The sequence below is a fragment of the Macaca fascicularis genome, chromosome 10 (assembly GCF_037993035.2).
Source record: "Macaca fascicularis isolate 582-1 chromosome 10, T2T-MFA8v1.1".
Classification (NCBI taxonomy): Eukaryota; Metazoa; Chordata; class Mammalia; order Primates; family Cercopithecidae; genus Macaca; species Macaca fascicularis.
This window is the reverse complement of record NC_088384.1, coordinates 69,082,763-69,103,147: the sequence shown is the minus strand read 5'-3', so window position 1 is coordinate 69,103,147 and position 20,385 is coordinate 69,082,763. Positions and strand designations below refer to the sequence as shown.

The 20,385-nt window shown below is 42.9% G+C and overlaps 1 protein-coding gene across 4 annotated transcripts in view; it reads left to right on the top strand.

Moving 5' to 3' along the window:
• The window catches only part of KAT14 (lysine acetyltransferase 14), a 46,327-nt gene extending 41,789 nt beyond the window's left edge, over window positions 1-4,538 (top strand). For all 4 annotated transcript variants that reach the window (XR_012419108.1, XR_012419107.1, XM_015457764.3 and 1 more), the window contains 2 exons: window positions 794-984; window positions 3,784-4,538. Coding sequence is in view for 2 of the 4 variants with exons in the window: in XM_015457764.3 (XP_015313250.1) it covers window positions 794-984; window positions 3,784-3,957 (365 nt within the window). In the remaining 2 variants the exon portion in view is untranslated. The remainder of the gene's footprint in view (window positions 1-793; window positions 985-3,783) is intronic.
• Window positions 4,539-20,385: the final 15,847 nt, after the last annotated feature.

Below are 20,385 nucleotides of genomic sequence, written 5' to 3'. Positions count from 1 at the left end.
GGAACACATTTTCATTGCTAAATATAAACTGTTCTTTGTGGATCTGCTTTCCCATGCTGCCTTGAAACCTAAAGGAAATAATACGTACCTTTCAGGTGTTAGATACGATTTCATCAAGATTAGAGCTGTGTCGTCTTTATTGTCACATAATCACATAACCGTGCATGTGGTGGCAGAGCTGCACTCACTCTTTTGGGAGTCATATTGAGCCAAAAGTAACATTCTGGGATCATCTTCTGCTTCCTGCCCTTATGTTAGGTGCCTTCCATACATTATGCATAGAACCATATTTTACTTATTTTTTTGTGAAAGGTATCGTTTGTACAAAAGAGCTTATAAATTATATGTGTGTGGCGTAAAGGATGTGATAGAACACGCTCGGGGGGATCTTTATTCAACCCTGTCAGGTCTAGGTGTGCTCTTCATGTTACGCATTGCAGGAACGGAGTCTCTGAGACATTTTGAAATGTGCCAAGCCACACATGGTAGAGGAGGCTGTGAGTTCAAAGCCAGCTGTGTCCAATTCTGAACCTGTGCACTGCTACCTACCCTATTCTGCCACTCTTCTTTTAATATATGTACTTAGAAAATACTATGTTAATTTCAATGTTTTCTAAAATTCATTCTTATTTTTATGATCTGGACGTGTGGTATCTATGTTACCTCCAGTTTTGGTGTTTTTTTTTTTTTTTTTTTAGCATGCAGGTGTAGCCATATGTACATGCTGAACAGCTTGGTGTTCCTTAATTCTCAAAGGCATGTGGTTTGAGTCTCTGATGGTTTCTTTTCTTAGGCATTGACCTGTCTGAGTGTCTGCAGTACCCAGACTTCAGTGTTGTTGTTCTTTATAAGAAAGTCATCATTGCCTTTGGCTTCATGGTTCCCGACGTGAAATACAACGAAGCTTACATTTCATTTCTCTTTGTCCACCCTGAATGGAGAAGAGCAGGAATTGCAACTTTCATGATCTATCATCTGATTCAGGTAAGTTGTCTATGTTTATGATTTATCACCTGTGTCTGGGCTCCCCTGAACAACCTGGAGGAGGAATGAAGCTAAGCTAGCCCTTCCCAGCATGGCCCAATGGAATGGTTTCCTTGGAAACCAAGTGAAGAAAGCCAGTCAACAGCATTCATGAGGTTGTCAAAGCACACAGACAAAAATCTCCGACCCTGTAAAATAAGATTATTATTTAGACCCAGCTTTCATAGAAACCAGTTTGTGAACATGTGTAGTAAATACAATGAGAAAACACCAAAAGCAAGAGCTTTAGGGTAGACTATTCATATTAGTAATAGCTACTGCTCTTAGGATCATCACCTTCGCAACTCAGAGAAGTGAGGGTAGGACTATTATTTTTATTTTTTAAAATATTTGTAAACATTTTAGCACAACTGTATCAATAAGAATTTATATATATATTTTGAGACACGGTCTCATTCTGTCACCCAGGCTGGAGTGGCACAATCATAGCTCACTGCAGCCTCAACCTCCTGGGCTCAAGTGATTTTCCCGCCTCAGCCTTCTGGGTAGCCAGGACCACAGGCGCACACTACCATGCCTGGCTGAGTTTTTGTAGGGACAGGGTCTCACTGTGTTGCCTGGTCTGTACTTGAACTCCTGGGTTCAAGCAATCCTCCCACCTCAGCCTCCCAAGTGCTAGGATTATGGGCATGAGCCACCACGCCTAGCTACATATTTTATTGCTGATAGTTTTTAATTTTACTATCACTGTATAAGGCTGATATGAACCTTCTAAGATTTGATTCTAGTATTGAATTATAATTCATCCTTTGATATATTTGTATCACCTTTGAAGAAAACACACCATACACCAACATCAAAAAACATGCAAGGATTTTTTTCCCCTAGAGTTTTTTTAGTTAACTTTTACTTAGAAACCGTTTGGTATGGAGGATTATATGTTATGCAGGCAAGATTCCTTTTAAAGAGGAGATGAAGATGATAAAAGTTGTTTCTCCAATTTTTTTTTTTTTTTTGAGACGGAGTCTCGCTCTGTCGCCCCGGCCGGAGTGCAGTGGCCAGATCTCAGCTCACTGCAAGCTCCGCCTCCCGGGTTCACACCCTTCTCCTGCCTCAGCCTCCCGAGTAGCTGGGACTACAGGCGTCCGCCACATCGCCCGGCTAGTTTTTTGTATTTTTTAGTAGAGATGAGGTTTCACCGTGTTAGCCAGGATGGTCTCGATCTCCTGACCTCGTGATCCACACGTCTCGGCCTCCCAAAGTGCTGGGATTACAGGCTTGAGCCACCGCGCCCGGCCGTTTCTCCAATTTTTAATGAAACTTGCTTAATAATTCCCAAATGTTGGCAGGAACCTTGAGAACCATTTTCCTAGAAATTGCTTTCCTTCTCTTCTTAGGCGGTGACTGTGTAAATCACTCACTGAGTAATTAATACGTGCTACTTTGGGTGGTGGTTTTCTCTTGAGAGTTTCTCAGTTATTTCTACAGCACTCCCTTTCTCTGCCCCATCCCACCCAAGAGTTGAGATCTCTCAGTATGCGTCTTTTTAACCTAGGAGAGCACTTAGAGGATTTGCTGCCTTATCTGTCACTGGTAAGGGCCTGAAGACAGGGCAGCAGTAGTACTTTGTCCTTGTGTGTGTGTGTCCTTGGTGCCCAGCATGAGGGCTGTACAGAGTCAGTCCCTGCTGAGTGTTTGCGAGGCCAGTGGAGGAGTGGTTCATCTTTGCAGGTGGGCATCTTCCCCTCCAGCCAGACCATACACCTGAGGGCCCAAACATAGGTGGCGCACAGTCGCTGATACTCAATGATGGCCACGGTGAGATCACGTATATTTGCAATCTTGCAAACACTAACATGACCCCTCAAAATTTGCTTTAAAAATTTACAAGGTGCTCTTGTCCCTGGCATACTAGTAAGTGCTCTCTTGACCTAAAAATTCCTATGGATACACATGGAAGTTAAGCAGAGAAAGCAGGTAGCTATCAGATGACGGTCAACAGAGGAGTTCTTAGAGGCCTGAGAGAACCATGGGTTATAAATCTCAAGGACTCTATCAACTTCAGTATTTCAGTGCCTTCTTTATTAAAAAGTAAGTTCTTAAATGATATGACTTTTGGGACACCTTACTCTGTGTAGCTGATTAAATAATCTAAGGACTTGCCTTGTGTTGATAGAATGATTGTTACTCTTTTCCCCTAAGATTAGGTCAAAGCTGAATATAGAAATCTCAGTTCTAAGAAGCTAATTCTGCCAGTTTTAGAGAGACAGAAGGTGGACTTTGGGATTCAGAAGGTCTATACAAGGGCCTCAGGTTTTTTATCATTACATTCTTAATATTTCATGTTTGTACACGTAATTTAGCAGGCTTAGTAAGGAATTTTTACAGGTTTTGGGGAGGTACAAGATAACATCTAGTTTTAAAAACAAAATTTATTTTGTTCTGTATTTATTCAAGGTTATCATAGTGTTGGGTATTGAAATGTTTGACATACTTAAAGGTAAGCGAGTTATAAATAATAAAGCTGACAATAGTAGTATCCCCATTGACCCTTTGCTTCAAAGAAAAATAAAAAACGCCCAAAATACTATCGATTTCCTTGGTCTTGTGAATGTTTTGATCAGCAGCAAAATGTCATTCTGTTTCCAGCTGTTGCTAGGTGTTGCAATGTCTCAGCCTCAGTCTCTGATTTCTCCAGTTTCCATAACTAACTGCCTACACTTAAAAGCGTTTCTTCACCTACTCATTTTCCCTCAGGCCTTTCCATTTTTATCTTGTATTTTTCCACTCTTTTGGCAGACCTGCATGGGCAAGGACGTAACCCTTCACGTCTCAGCAAGCAACCCCGCTATGCTACTGTACCAGAAGTTTGGATTCAAGACTGAAGAATATGTATTAGATTTCTATGATAAATATTACCCGTTGGAGAGTACAGAGTGTAAACACGCATTCTTTCTGAGGCTCCGGCGCTGATGTGAATACAGCTCAAAGAGAAATGCATGCACTATTGGAGAACAGATCGTGGAACAATCACTAAAGGCAGTGATTGATTTCACAGGGAGTCCTAATCTTCTCTGTGATTACATGGTCCTTCAAACTCCCAGCCGAAGTGAGAAAAGCAGCATGCAGTGAAATGAGCAGTGAGCAGCCTTTAGCAAAATCACCCTCCAGTCCTGCCTGGAGATGCCTTCATCCAGCATCCCAGACTCCACAGTTAAATGAACCATGTCATGGTCCTCTCTCCACCTGATGGTTGTAAGAGTGAAAGAGCATCTAACCTGATGCTCTTGGAGAGAGAGAACCTGTCTGTCGTAACTTAAAGGATGAGAAAATGTGGTGTAGCTATTAAAGATTCATGCAGTCCCAAGAGGCACTGTCCTGTCCTGGGATGATGAGAGATTATGAGATGATTTCATAAAAGGAATCCAACCCTGTGCCCAGCCATTGATGTGTTGTCATTGAATCCAGGAGGATTTCTAGGGCACTGAAGTTTCATTGTTTCTTTTGCTGACTTTGGTTACAGTCAGAAAAAATAAACTAGATGTTTGTGTCTACATGTTCTACCTGTTCTGCCTATTAGCGTCTTCCTGCAGGGACTTGGACCCATGGCCTGGGAGGTTGGTTTGGGATTGGGGTTGTTGGGCAGCCTGCCATTCACCTGGCCTATCCTGGCACTTCTCATACCCAAGACAGTTGTTTCACAGGAGTAAGTGTGGGTGATGCAAGTAGAACCCTCTGTAGATGTACCCTGTATGGTCTGCAGGACTAGACTGTTTGCCTTGTTTGTGGCTGTTGGAGATAGACTGTCAATCAGGTTGTTTGTGATCCAAGAACATTTCCAAAAGTATCAGGTGTTCTCAAATAAAAAGCTTTCTTTGCACAACCCATGGCCAGAGCTTCGATCTAGTCAGTTTGCTTTCAAACCCTCTTTAATTAAGATCGGTGGTTCTTAACTTTTTGGGACATGGATCACTTTGAGAATCCAAAGAAAGCTGAATACTCTCTAGAAAACTGTCATGCACATTTAAAATTTTGTATCAGGGATCTGTCGACCGCAAGTTAAGAACATCTGTTCTAGAAGCTGTACTTGCAGCCAGCTCGAATTCCTTTGTGTGAGAGAGAATGTGTTGAGCTCCCACATTAAGCCAATCTGGAAGCTGTTCAGTCATCTGGGGAAACAGTCGAGGCTCCATTTCATTTGTGAGAGGAACTGTAGCAGCACTGTCTTATCGATATTTCTTTCCTTTTCTTTACCTCCCACCCTGCCTCCCAAGAGTTTTCTGCCTCTTTGAAAGGTTTTTGCTGACAGAATGGATTGTAACACCACGAAGTAAAATTGAGGAGACAGCATTTCCTCATATGTAAACCAGCTTGTGATTGTTGTATGTGAATGTCAGGCATTTGTTGTTGCAAAGGGGGGCTCAAATAATTGTCTCTATAACTTCAAGGAGCTGAGGAAGGCTGTGATTGCTTTTACTGACTGTTTCACATTTTTTTTTTAATTTTGAGAAATTTTTAGAAACCCTTTTCATCTCTTTTTTCTTTTTTTAATTTTGAGAGGGTCTCACTTTGTCGCCCAGGCTGCAGTGAAGTGGCACTGGCGCGATCTTGGTTCACTGCAGCCTCCACCTCCCAGGTTCAAGCGATTCTTCTGCTTCAGCCTCTTGAATAGCTGGGACCACAGGAACACGCCACCACGCCTGGCTAATTTTTTGTGTTTTTGGTAGAGATGGGGTTTCACCATGTTTTCCAGGCTGGTCTTGAACTCCTGAGCTCAAGTGATCTGCCCACCTTGGCCTCCCAAATTGCTGAGATTACAGGCGTGAACCACCACACCTGGCCTATGAGATATTTTAATCATACACAAAGAGAATGATGCCACAAACCCCATCACCCATATTCAATAATTGTTGAAATTCTGTCTCATTTGCTTCATTTATCCTTTTTTTTTTTTTTTGCTAAAATATCTTAAGGTAAATTCTAGATATCATATAATTTTACCACTACTTACTCAGATAGGTATTTCTAAAAAATAAGGATATTTTCTTATATAATTTCATGTTCATTATCAGTCCTCTAACAAGATGAACACGTTTGGAATTATCTAGCAGTCAACCTGTAGTCACACCTTTCGAATTGTCTTAGAAATTCGTTTTACAGTTGGTTTGTTGGATCAGCGGCCAAGCAGGGTCCACATAAGTGACTTACTGTCCTGTCTCCACTGCCTGTTCATCTAGAGTGCCGCCGCCCTATGACTGCGCTGCCACCAACAACATCAGTTGTCCCGTGGTGTGTCCCACATAGGGGTTGTCTGTTGCATCCTTGTTGTGTCTTTCATGGGGCAAGACTGACTGGACAGTGAGGAGTGGACTTGTGCTTGTCTCTTTAGCAGAGAGTAGGGACAGCTGACTCCCTGCCCCACTCCAGTCCCTGCTTGGGTGTTGGGGCAGGGCCATTTCCCAGGGATGGGCTTGGTGGCCCCTGTGCGTGGGGCAGCTGTTGGTTTTGATCTGCCTTTCTCTCTGGCCCTTCTGAGCTAGCCCTGTAGTAAACCCTTAGCTAGTCCTCTAGAAGTGAGTCTCCACAGTGCCAGACTTGGGGCTGGGTTGCAGAAGAGCCATGTTTTGGTGGATTTACAGTCAAAATTTACTGTGAAGTTTCAGAATATCAAGTAAGGAGGAAGCCTTGCTTTTTCATGCCACAAAAGCGAGAATGAGTTCTGAATGAGTTCTGACAAGCTGAAGAACTCTGCCTTCAATTGTGTGTTCATGAGAGAGTCTGGATTGTCCCCTTGGGAGGTGGCCTAGAGTAGCCAGGTGGGCCTTTGGGATCCGTAGGGAGGTGTAGGAATTCTGATTAGTTATTGTCCGTATTTACCCAGTCTTTTTCTAGGGAGGTTGAACTCTATTTACAGCAGGATGTTTAAGAACCAGAAACATAATTTTAAATTTTCTAACGACAGTTAACATATTTTACATAAAGTTTTCATCACCTGAAAGCCACATTGCCTTGGGACCTTTCCTGGAACTGTCTCCTGCAAGTGGCTTGGTGTCTTCACTACAGCCCTGGAGAGAAGCATCCAAGTTGACCCCACAATGTGGGGTTGCATTACACAGTGTGGTTAAGGATATCCTCCAGGTATCTAACAGCAGGAAGTTGCAGTAAAAACATTATGTACCTCAGAACTGGGAATGGCCATGGGGTCATGAGACTCTTCCTTAATACATACCTAACTCACATACTTGTGAGTTCGTTAGTACATACTTGACTCTGAGAAACGTATTATAGTTATTTATTAGAAACAAGTTCACAGTCTTAGTGAATGTCATGCTTCAGCTTCCTCATCTGTAAAACAGGGTTGATGAGACCCACCTCATACATTTGTAGTAATAGGAACAACAAGGTCAAGAAAATCACAAACAGAGGACCCTGAATTCAAAGCCAGGCAGTCTGGCACCACAGCCTGCAGCCTTCACTGCTCTGGCTAAGCCTTGGGGAGGGGGCTGGGAGGTGTGGGGGATAGTTTAGGGGGTCTGTGTGTGTGTGACTTAGTACTTCCCCCAGTGCCCGGAGTGGTGCCCAGCACAGAGCCAGTACTCCACACATTGGATGAAGGAGGGAGAAAATGAACTGTGTGTACCAGGAGTTCAATGTGATGAGAGACCTCAGTAATGCCTCTTGTTTTTTTCACTTTTTAAATATTACAGGCATGGAAACTTTCTGTTTATCACAAATCATAAGTGTTTCTCATTGCACTCAGCCCCTTCTCTTTGCCTGGATAGGTAAAGGCAGCTCTTAGCCTCTTAGAACCTTACAACATTATATACAGGTTACCCCATGCCAGAAGAATCTCTACAAAAGTAACCAAAGACTGCAGTAAAATTTCAGTTTTATGAGCTGAAGGAAAAGACTGATGGCTGCTCAGGTTAAGAGGCTGGAAGATGGACAGTTTGTGCTGTCACAGATGGAATGGCTCCAGGTAAGCCCACGTGTGTGAAGGGCAGCTCAGTCTTCCCCTGTAGCTTTGCTGCTTGTATAAGGTGGAATTTTATTGCAGGTGACATCAGAGCATAGGTCTGGAAGGCCATTGGCCCAAGCATGGTGATGAAGTCCACCTAGAAACGCCGAAGACCCAACAAACATTCTGTCCAGCAGAGCAGGTTCCAGGTGCGTCACGTGTGAATCCCCTCAGCCCTTGGGACAGCCAGAGCTCCTCGGGGTTTGTCCGCACTGGGTGCGGTCAGTAATGTGCTGATAAATGACCACAGACGGGGGGTGAGGCGGGGAGAGGGGGAGCAGTAAACCAAGCCCCTGATTTGTCGTGTTTGCTGATTTCCATGGTGAAATACTGTTACTATGGCCAATCTTCTTTTTCTTTTTTTTTTTTTTTTTGAGACAAGAGTTTTGCTCTTGTCACCCAGGGTGGAGTGCAATGGCACGATCTTGGCTCACGGCAACCTCCACCTCCCGTGTTCAAGTGATTCTCCTGCCTCAGCCTCCCAAGTAGCTGGGATTACAGGTGTGTGCCACCACGACCACCATACCCAGCTAATTTTTGTATTTTTTTTTTTGAGACAGAGTTTCACAGTGTCGCCCAGGCTGGAGTGCAGTGGCACGATCTCAGTTCACTGCAAGCTCCGCTTTCCAGGTTCATGCCATTCCCCTGCCTCAGCCTCCCGAGTAGCTGGGACTACAGGTGCCCACCACCATACCCAGCTAATTTTTTGTATTTTTAGTAGAGATGGGGTTTCACCATGTTAGCCAGGATGGCCTCAATCTCCTGACCTCATGATCCACCCGCCTCGGCCTCAGAAAGTGCTGGGATTACAGGTGTGAGCCACTGCCCCCAGCCTAATTTTTGTATTTTTAGTAGAGATGGGATATCACCATGTTGGCCAGACTGGTCTCGGACTCCCGACCTCGGGTAATCCACCCACCTTGGCCTTCCCAAGTGCTGGGATTACAGGCGTGAGCCACCGCACCCAATACCACGACCAATTTTCAAGCTACCAATGTGATGTCACTAAACCCAGAGGTAGAAAGATGTGTATAGTAGCCACCATTATATTGTATTTCTGTCACACAGAAACAATAGATGTAAGTTACCTCAGAAGCACAGGTTATAGTAACAAGCAGTCACATAATTGTCATGTAGTAAGTTGTTTTGTTTGTTTATATTTTACAGAGATAGGGTCTTGCTATGTTGGCCAAGGTGGTCTTAAACTCCTGGCCTCAAGCAATCCTCCCACCTCACAAAGTGCTGGGATTACAGGCATGAGCCACTGCACCTGGCTGACATTTAGTACGTTTTGAGTATTGATTTTAAATATGATTGATATAATTGTAAATGTATATAATTTAACTTTTAATAATGACTTTGGAAATCTAACCACCAGCTCCTGCATGCAGCCGCCTCAGGGCTGGGCAGAATGGGGTCTGATGGCTTGCCTGGTGGTCCCATAAGCAGCAGATGTGAGCAGCTCCTGGAGCTCACCACATGCGGCCCACATTGTCAGCCTGGGCAAGGATGAAGCTGCCTCCCGAGGAGTTCCTGTGCGGCCAGGGGTGGCTGGTGGGGCGGACTAGGAAGGTCAGGAAGGCTTTCTGGAGGCCCTGGGAGGCCCAGGTCGCAGCCTCACACACACTGGATTGTCTGTGGCTTTTGTAGCTTCCAAGCTGGCTGCAGGGAGACCACTTTACTGAACACATCCTATGGCTTAAAGCAGTGGTCCCCAACCTTTTTGGCACCAGATACCAGTTTTGTGGAAGACAATTTTTCCATGGACTGGGGTTGAGGGGGGAATGGTTTCAGGATGATTCCAGCACATTACATTTATTGTGCACTTTATTATTATTACATTGAAATATATAATGGAATAATTATAAAAGTCACCATAAGGTAGAATCAGTGGGAGCCCTAAGCTTGCTTTTTTGCAACTAGATGGTCCCATCTAGGGGTGATGGGAGACAGTACAGATCATAGGGCATTAGATTCTCATAAGGAGAATCTAATCTCATAAGGAGAACCTAGATCCCTTAAATATGCAGTCCACAATAGGGTTCACACTCCTGTGAGAATCTAATGCCACTGCTGATCTGACAGGAGGCAGAGCTCAGGTGATCATGCGAGCGATGGGGAGCGGCTGTAAATACAGATGAAGCTTTGCTCACTTGTCTACTGCTCACCTCCTGCTGTGCAGCCCCATTCCTAACAAGCCACAGATCAGTACTGGTTCATGGTCTGGGGATTTGAAACCCCTAGTTTAGAGCTTTCCTGCCACTTAAAAACACATGACTTGAAAAAAAGTCTTTTGGATTCATACCATTCACATTTTCACAATTATCAACGTTACATTTGTCCATTAGAAAAAGAGATGGACTGCTAAGACTTCTAGTTTCAAGTCTTAGAAATTTTCAGATTCTAAAGAAAGGAAGGTTAAATTTTTAAAAATTTATCTATTTATTTATTTTTGAGACAGTGTCTTTGTCTCCCAGTCTGGGTTTCAGTGGCGCCATCTCACTGCAGCCTCCTCCTTCAGGTGCAAGCCATTTTCGTGCCTCAGCCTCCTGAGTAGCTGGGATTACAGGTGCATGCCACCACACCTTGCTAATCTTTTTGTATTTTTAGTAGAGACAGGGTTCACCATATTGGCCAGGCTGGTCTCGAACTCCCGACCTCAGGTAATCCACACACCTCTGCCTCCCAAAATGCTGGATTACAGGTGTGAGCCTCCGTGCCCAGCCGGGAGGGTTAAATATTTTATCACCTACTTTTGTCAATGTTTCTCATTGGTGACAATCAAGAACTAGAAGAGAGAATTGTTAACATCTGTGATTGCCGGGCGTGGTGGCTCACGCCTGTAATCCCAGCACTTTGGGAGGCCGAGGCGGGCGGATCATAAGGTTAGGAGATTGAGACCGTCCTGGCTAACACGGTGAAACCCCGTCTCTACTAAAAATACAAAAAGTTAGCCGGGCGTGGTGGCGGGCGCCTATAGTACCAGCTACTGGGGAGGCTGAGGCAGGAGAATCACTTGAACCCAGGAGGTGGAGCTTGCAGTGAGCCCAGATCACGCCACCGCACTCCAGCCTGGATGAAAGAGTGAGACTCTGTCTTAAGAAAAAAATTAAAAAAAGCTCGTGATTAGGAATTGTATGCAATCGTTTCAAGGGTAATATCTGATACTTTTTAAATGTCCATGAAAACCAGATCAAGTTTCTCATGAAAATATTTGAAGAGATTTTACTTGAAAATGATATATAAATTCAATATTTAGTACATTATTTTACTTTCTCCTAAGAATGTAAAAATGGTTTTCTTCACTAAGCTCTAAGTGGGTGCGTTCATCCCTCTGGCGTGTCCAGTATGTGGCACACATACTCTTTTATTTGTGCCCCATGACTTGGGGAGAATGCTTATGGGCCACCTCTGCTATCCAGTAACAGCCGAAGGACATTCTCAGAGCCATTGTCTCAGCAACTCCATGAGGTGGTCCTGTAACTGCCTCCATTTTATAGAAGAGAAAAGTGAGGCTCGAGAGGTAAAGAAACTCCCCAAGGATGCACAGATAGTAAAGTAGGGCTAATGGTTAGAGAGTAATGCCAAGGCTAGGCCACAGATGGAAGGGATTGCAAGGGAATATTCTGTGTTCTTTTTTTTTTTTTTGAGACAGTGTCTCGATCTGTTGCCCAGGCTGGAGTGCAATGGCACCATCTCGGCCCACTGCAACCCCTGCCTCTGAGGTTCAAGCAATTCTGCCTCAGCCTCTCAAGTAGCTAGGATTACAGCCTCCCACCACCACATGCGGCTAATTTTTTTGTTTTTTGGTTTTTGTTTTTTTTTGAGACGGAGTCTCACACTGTTGCCCAGGCTGGAGTGCAGTGGCATGATCTCGGCTCACTGCAGCCTCGGCCTCCCAGGTTCAAGCAATTCTCCTGCCTCAGCCTCCCAAAGTGCTGGGATTACAGGCGAGAGCTACCGCACTCGGCCTAATTTTTTGTATTTTTAGTAAAGATGGCGTTTTGCCATGTTGGCCGTGGCTGGTCTCAAACTTACGACCTCAGGTGATCAGCCCACCTCAGCCTCCCAAAGTGCTGGCATTACAGACATGAGCCACTGCACCTGGCCTATTCTGTGTTCTTTAAGGTTTATGGCATTTGTAAGTTGTTTGTTTTTATTTTATTTATTTATTTTTATTTTTAATTATTTATTTTTTGAGACGGAGTCTCGCTCTGTCGCCCAGGCTGGAGTGCAGTGGCCGGATCTCGGCTCACTGCAAGCTCTGCCTCCCAGGTTCACTCCATTCTCCTGCCTCAGTCTCCCGAGTAGCTGGGACTGCAGGCGCCCACCACCACACCTGGCTATTTTTTTTCTATTTTTATTAGAGATGGGGTTTCACCGTGTTAGCCAGGATGGTCTCGATCTCCTGACCTCGTGATCCGCCCACCTCGGCTTCCCAAAGTGCTGGAATTACAGGCATGAGCCTCCACACCTGGCAGCTATTTGTTTTTAAAGACAGATCTAGCTTTAAAAATGGAAGCAACTTGATCAAAATTCTGTTACAAAATTTTTGAAACCATTGAAGTTTAATGTTAGATAAACTAAATTTAGAGAACTATATGAGAGGCCATGTGCTGATGCCTCCCCACATTACATTTTACTCGGCAAATAATAATGCCTTTATTTGCTAAAATGCTAGCTTGTATCAGTGTCTGCAATGGCTCTTCTGTGCAGGGGTAGGTGCTGTTGTCTGTATTAACCAGGTTTTGGGCTCCCTGGGAACTGAGGCTGCTCTTGTCCTCCCCAGCACTTGACTGAGGCCTGGGCACATAGAGACGCTCAGTTGCCAAGATCCCCAAAGCAGTGATGGCTTGCCTCTGGAGAACAAGTCCTCTGGATAGCTTACCGCTTTCCTCCCCTTCCCAGAGAGCTAAACCAGCCTTGCCCTACAAAAACCCCAACACAGAAGGAGGCACCAGCTATGACCTGGCAAGAACTTATGTCCTTTGAGGTTTCATTGTTAAAAATTACAGCTATGGGCCAGGCACCCTGGCTCACACCTGTAATCCCAGCACTTTGGGATGCCGAGGAGGGTGGATCACCTGACGTCAGGAGTCAGACCAGTCTGATCAACATGGTGAAACCCTGTCCCTACTAAAAGTGCAAAATTTAGCTAGGCGTGGTGGTGCGCACCTGTAATTCCAGCTACTCAGGAGGCTGAGGCAAGAGAGTTGCTTGAACCCAGCAGGTGGAGGTTGCACTGAGCCGAGATTGTGCCACTGCACTCCCAGCCTGGGCAGCAGAGTGAGACTCCGTCTCAAAAAAGCAAACAAAAAATTACAGGTATGTTATATTCTGCTCTTTAAGTGTATCTGATTTGTTTTAATATTAAAATGGATTTTAACTCTACTCCAAAGCTTTGGGTAGAGCTGAAACCCTAAGAAGACGGGCAGTTTTAGCTTATGGTTTGGGACACTCTAGGAGCCTCCAGAGAGAGAGAGAGTGAGTGTATGCACATGCACACACACAAATGTGCACCACCAATCTGAAATTTCATTCTTTTCCTCCTAATGAATATTCAAGGAGTTCAAGACAGACCTGTTTTCACTTTGAGTGACACTTTATAATTCATTTCATTCTGAGAAAGAGAATTTTGAATTGAAGATAAATGACAGTTGAAAAGCAAACATGGTACTAATATGTTCACATTTGCCCAAAATGTCTAGTATTCCAGTTAAACTGAATATTGCTAAAGGTTCAATTAAATGAAAAGATATGTCCAGCGAAGGACATTAGGCTCCAAGTGGGATAAAAAGCAAAAGCCTGATCTTAGAGGGTCTTGAGGAAGCACAGATTGTTGGCAACATGGGCCCTTGTGATTAAGCCTTAGGCTGTGGCCTCATGCCTCTGAGTACAGTAGTTGCTTACCACTGAGGAGTAGACACTATTCAGCTCTTGCAGAGCCAATGCAAGGCTGGGCTTGGTAAAAACAGCAAAGGCCACAGAGCATTAAGCAGACAATATTAGGTGCTAAAAATGCAAAAATAATGGAAGCTCTAATTTCTGAACTCTTCTTTCTCCAGCAGCTCTATGAGGTGGTCCTGTAATTGCCTCTATTTTATGAAGAGAAAACTGAGGCTTCAGAGGTTAAGTAACTCCCCAAGGATGCACAGATAGTAAGCAGAAGATAGCATCGAAGTCCAGGCTAGAATGGACCTCCCAGCCAGCCCCCTCCCTATCTGCAGAAGTGTGTAGGATGTAGGAAGAAATCTTCCAAGGCCAAAGAGGCCCTTGAACATTGAATAGGGACTCATGATTCGGAGCCCAGTCATATACTTCCCTTTCACTTTGCTGGTGGGACCTCTAAACCTCTTGTTTAGACATTTGTTTGCTGGTCTCCCAAGTCAGGGTTCTTAATCTGAGGTGGTTGTATGCAAAGGCAAGTATATATGAGTATGTATTTCTGGGGAGAGGGCCTGAAGCTTTATCAGATCCTCAAAGGGGTATGTAAGACAAATAGCAGTAATTAGCCCTGTTCAGATGCAGACTCAAGGCCGGGCGTGGTGGCTCACGCCACTCAGCACTTTAGGAGGCCAAGATGGGCAGATCACCAGAGGTCAGGAGTTTGAGACCAGCTTGGCCAACATGGCAAAACCCCGTGTCTACTAAGAATACAAAAATTTGCCGGGCATGGTGGTGGGTGCCTAATCCAAGCTCCTTCTTGGGAGCCTGAGGCAGGAGAATGGTTTGAACCAGGGAGGCGGAGGTTGCAGTGAGCCAAGATTGTGCCACTGTACTCCAGCCTGCGCAACAGAATGAGACTCTGTCTCCAAAAAACAAAACAAAACAAAACAAAAAACAGATGCAGACTCAAGGAAGAAACTTTCTAGAGCCACCTGGGTAGTTGGGATAAAGGTACAAAGGGAACGACTCACCGAACAGTAACTTTAAAATGTTTATTTTAAATTTTGACATAATATCAGACTTAAGGAAAAGTTGCAAAAGAGTACAGAGAATTTCCAGATATTCTTTACCGCAGTTCTGTAAATGTTAATATTTTATACATTTGCCTCTCCCTCCTCTCTTTCCCACACACGCACACTCACTCATACACACAGACACTTTTTTTTTTCTGGACAAGTTAAAAGTTAGATGTCATGCCCATTTTACCCTTAATGTTTTGGTGTGTATTTCTAAAAGCAAGGAATGTTCTTACCTAACCACAGTACAATGATCAAAATCAGGGAAATCAGTGTTAATATGCTGTTATCCAATCTATAGATCAAATTCAGATTTCACTAATTGTCCTACTACTGCCCCTATAGCAAAAGAATATCCAAGATCCAGTGTTGCCTTCAGTTGCCATGCTTCTTTAATCTATAACGAGGAACTGTTCCTGAGTCTTTTGACACTGACATTTTGAAGAGTACTTGGCTAATGTGTAGAATGTCCCGAATTTGGGTATGTTCGCTGTTTCCTCATGCTTGTTGGAATTTGTTTTTGTGACCTAACATATGATTTATCCTGGAGAAAGGTTCATATTACTGAAGTGAAGAATGTGTATTCTACCGCAGTTAGATGAAATGTTTTATAAATATCTGTTAAGTCCATTTGGTCTAGAGTGCAGTATAAGTCTGAAGTTTCTTTGTTGATTTTCTTTTTAGATGACCTCTCCAATACTGAACGTAGGGTGGTGAAGTCCCCAACTATTATTGTGTTGGAGTCTATCTCTCCTTTTGGTTTTCTCAAAAAGGCCTTTTCAGACCAATGGAACTTATCTCTTAAGTTCTAATAATATTTATTTTATATATCTAGGTTCTCTGGTGTTGGATGCATATATATTTATAATTGTTATATCCTCTTGCTGAATTTATCCCTTTATCAATTTATATAATGGCCTTCTTTGTCTCCTTTTATGGTTTTTGACTTAAAGTTTATTTTGTCTGATGTATGAATAGCTACTCTTGCATGCTTTTGGTTTCCATTTGTGTGCAATGTCTTTCCATTTCTTCACATTCAGTTTTTGTGTGTCTTTTCAGGTGAAGCAAGTTTCTTGTAGGCAGCATATAGTCAAATCTTAACTTTTTTTTTTTTTTTTACCCATTCAGCCAGTCTATATATTTTATTTATTTAGTTAGTTAGTTTTATTATTAGTAGTATTTTTGAGACACAGTTTCACTCTTGTTGCCCAGGCTGGAGTACAATGGCACGATCTCAGCTCACTGTAAACTCTGCCCCCCAGGTTCAAGTGATTCTCCTGCCTCAGCCTCCTGAATAGCTGGGATTACAGGCATGTGCCAACTTACCCAGCTAATTTTTTATTTTTAGTAGAGACGGGGTTTTACCATGTTGGCCAGGCTGGTCTCAAACTCCTGACCTCAAGTGATCCACCCGCCTTGGCCTGCCAAAGTGCTGGGATTACAGGCATGAGCCACCATGCCCGGGCAGTCTGTATTTTTAAATTAGGGAATTTAAGCCATTTGCCTTCAAGGTTATTATTGATAGTAGGTGAGAACTTACTTTTGTCATTTTGTTAATTGTTTTTTGATCGGTTTGTATATCCTTTGTTCCTTTCTCCCTCTCTTGTTGCTTATCTTTTTGATTTGGTGGTTTTCTGTAGTCATCATGTTTGATTCTTTTTTACTTTCCTTTCACTTGTGTATCTGCTGTACCAGCAAATTTTGGACTTTCATGTGTTTTATGATGATATGTATTGTCTTTTCACTTCCAGATATAGGATTCCTTTAAGCATTCCTTGTAGAATTGGTCTAGTGGTGATGAATACCCTCCATTTTTCTTGTATAGGAAAGACGACTACTCTTTTATTTCTGAAGGATAGCTTTGCTGAGTATAGTACCCTTGGTTGGCAGGTTTTTTCTTTCAGCACGTGGAATATATCATCCCATTCTCTCCTGGACTGTAATGTTTCTGCTAAGAAGTCTGCTGTTAGTCTGAAGGGGCTAATATGTGACTTGATGCTTTTTTGTTGTTTTTTAGCATTTTCTCTGTCTTTGACATTTGATAATTTCACTATAATGTGCCTAAGAGAGGATATTTTTAGGTTGAATCTATTTGATGATCTTTGAGCTTCCTGTGTCTGGATGTCTGTATCTCTTCCAAGACTTGTGAAGTTTTTGACTATTTCATTAAATTGGTTCTCTTTGCCTTTCCTCATTTCCTCTCCTTCTGGAACTCCCAAAATTCAAATATTTGTTTGCTTGATGTTTTCCCATATGTCATGTAAGCTTTCTTCATTAAAATTTCTCTTTTTTTCTTTATTTTTGACTGACTGGGTTATTTCGAAAGACTTGTCTTCAAGTTTAGAAATTCTTTCTTCAGCTTGATCTGGTCCAGTTTTGAAGATCTTGTATTTTTAAATTTCATTTATTGAATTATTCATTTCCAGGATTTATGTTTGCTTCTTTTTATATGTATATATCTATCTGTTTAATTTCCCATTCAGATTGTGAATTGCTTTTCTGATATCTTTGTTTTGTTACCTGTGTTCTCTTGTATCTCCATGTGTTCCTTGAGATCTTTATTTTGAAATCCTTTTCAGGCATTTAATAAATTTTATTTTCTTTGTGTTCTGTTACTAGAGAATTATTTTGTGTGTGTGTGCATGTGTGTGTGTGTATCTGTTTGGAGGTGTTGTGTTTCCTTGCTTTTTTATGTTTCTTGTGTTTTTATGTTGATATCTGCACATCTGATGTAACAGATGCTTCTTCTGCTTCTATGGAATAGCTTTCATAGGGAATTAGTTTTTCCAGTAGATGTATCTGTAGTGTCAGTGGGTAGGGCACTTTGCCTTTAGTTATGGGTGGGCACCATAGTGTAGTCTTTATATGATTTCTTTGACTGTATCAATGCCAGTGGTATCTGTGAATGTCTCAGTGGCTTTGGCTACAATTTGTGGAGGTCGTGGTGAGACTTTGCTGGGGACTGGGATGACCAGTGGCTAGGCTGGCTAGTCCTCAGGCCCTTGGGCAGGGCACGTGGGCAGTAGAGCCCCTGGTGGGTCAGTCATCAGGCCCCCAGGTGGTGGGAACATGGATGACAGTGGCAGCAGGCCTGGTAGGCTTGTCCTTGGACCCCCAGGGGGCAGCCACTAGTGGGGGCAGCAGTGGGTCCTCTGTCAAGCTAGTCCCTAGGTGGAACATGTGAGCACTGGTAGTGGCAGCATGGGCCCCTGGTGAGCCAGTCCTCAGGCACATGAGCAGGGAAGTGGCAGCAGTGGGCCAGGTGGGCCATGGGGACCAGCCATGACAGTGGCATGGGTACCAGCAATGGCAGCAGCAGACTCTGGGCAGGTCAGTCATTGACTTTCAGGTGGTGCATGCATAAGGGTGTACAGCAGCTCCGTTGCCGGACAAGCTGGGTCTCTGCCAGTGGCAATGGCCCTGGGCAGGCAGCTCTCAGTGTCTGGGGAGTGCATGCCTCTGCTGTCTATATCCTGGGAGCAGCCTCCCTGATGTGCTGGACTGCTTGTTCCCAGGATATAGTGCACTGTGTGGGCTCAGGTACCCAGGAAAATGGCCACATGGCTGAATCCAGTTGGTGTCACAACACTTCTGCATGCTGAGGGGATGTCAGCAGGGCCGTAGACATCAGAACCTTTCCTTTTTAGCACACAAAATTTTTAAAAAGTTATAATTCAACCCAATGTATTATATTTAATTTCCTACTTTTTAAAGTATTGAATAGATGACTTATGAGGTACAGAATGGAGAACTTTTACTTCTCACTTTCTCTTTTTTTTGAGATAGAGTCTTACTCTGTCTTCCAGGCTGGACTACAGTGGCATGGTCTCAGCTCACTGCAACCCCCGCCTCCTAGGTTCAAGCTATTCTCCTGCCTCAACCTCCTGAGTAGCTGGGATTACAGGCACCTGCCACCACGCCTGGCTGATTTTTTGTATTTTTAGTAGAGATGGTTTCACCATGTTGGTCAGGCTGGTCTCAAACTCCTAACCTCAGGTTATCCACCCTCCTTGGCCTCCCAAAGTGCTGGGATTACACACATGCACCACCACACCCAGCCACACTTCTCACTTCCAAACTTACTGCAAAGCTACAGTGATCAAAGCAGTGTGGTGATGATGGCATAAGGACAGATCATACAGAACAACAGAATAGAATTAAGAGCCTAAAAATAAACCCTTATCAGCTGATCAATGAGAAAGGAATAGTCTTTTTAGAAAATGGTTCTGGGACAACTGGATATCCACATGCCAAATGAATGAATGTGGACCACCCCGCCACGTCCTACTTCACATCATACAAAAATTAACACAAAATGTATCATAAACCTAAATGTAAGAACTAATACTATAAAACTCTCAGAAGCAAGCATAGGAGTAAATTTTCATGATCTTGGTTAATCAGTGGTTTCTTAAATATGATGCTCAAATCACAAATGATAAAACATTGATAAATTATATTTAATAAAAATTAAAAGCATTCAACTTCAAAAGACATCATCAACAAAGTGAAAAGACAGCCCATAGACTGGAAGAAAACCTTTCAAAGTCATATATCTGATAAGGTATTTATATCCAGAGTACATAGAGAACTCTTACAACTCCATGATATAAACACCCACCCAGATGGGCTTATAGGTTAATTCTAGCAAACATTTAGGAAAGAAATTATAGCAATTATTTTCCAATCTATCTTTCAGAAAATAGAAGCAGAGGTTCTACTTCCTAACTCATTCCTGAGGTCAGCATTACCCTAATACCAAAACCAAATACACTGCAAGAAAACTACAGATTAGTATCGCTCATGAACATAGGTGCAGGAATTCTCAACAAAATATTGGCAAGTTGAATCCAACAATGTATAAACAGAATTATAAAAGACAACCAAGTGTGATATATCCAGGAATGTAAGGCTGGTTCAGCATTCAAAAATCGGTTAATGCAATTCTCATCAACAGACCAAAGAAGGAAAATCACATGATTATATCAATACATGCATAAAAAGCATTTGACAAACTTCAATACCTATGCATGATAAAAACTCTCAGCAAAGTAGGAATAGATGAGAATTTCCTTAACTTGATACAGAACACCTACAAAAACTCTACAGCTAAAATCATAACTAAGGGTGAAAAGCTAGAAGTGTATACACTAAGATCAGGAACAAGGCAAGGATGTCCTCTTCCTTTCACCACTCTTTTCAATATTGTACTAGAAGTCCTAGCTCATGCAATAAGATAAGAAAATAAAACTGTTTACAGATGACATGATTACCTATGTAGAAAATTCAAAAGAATAAACAAAAAACTCCTGGAATTAACAAGTGATTATAGCAAGGTTGCAGGATATAAAGTTAGTATACAAAAGTCATTCACTTTCCTATATATTAGTAATGAACAAGTGGAATTTGAAATTTAAAAAA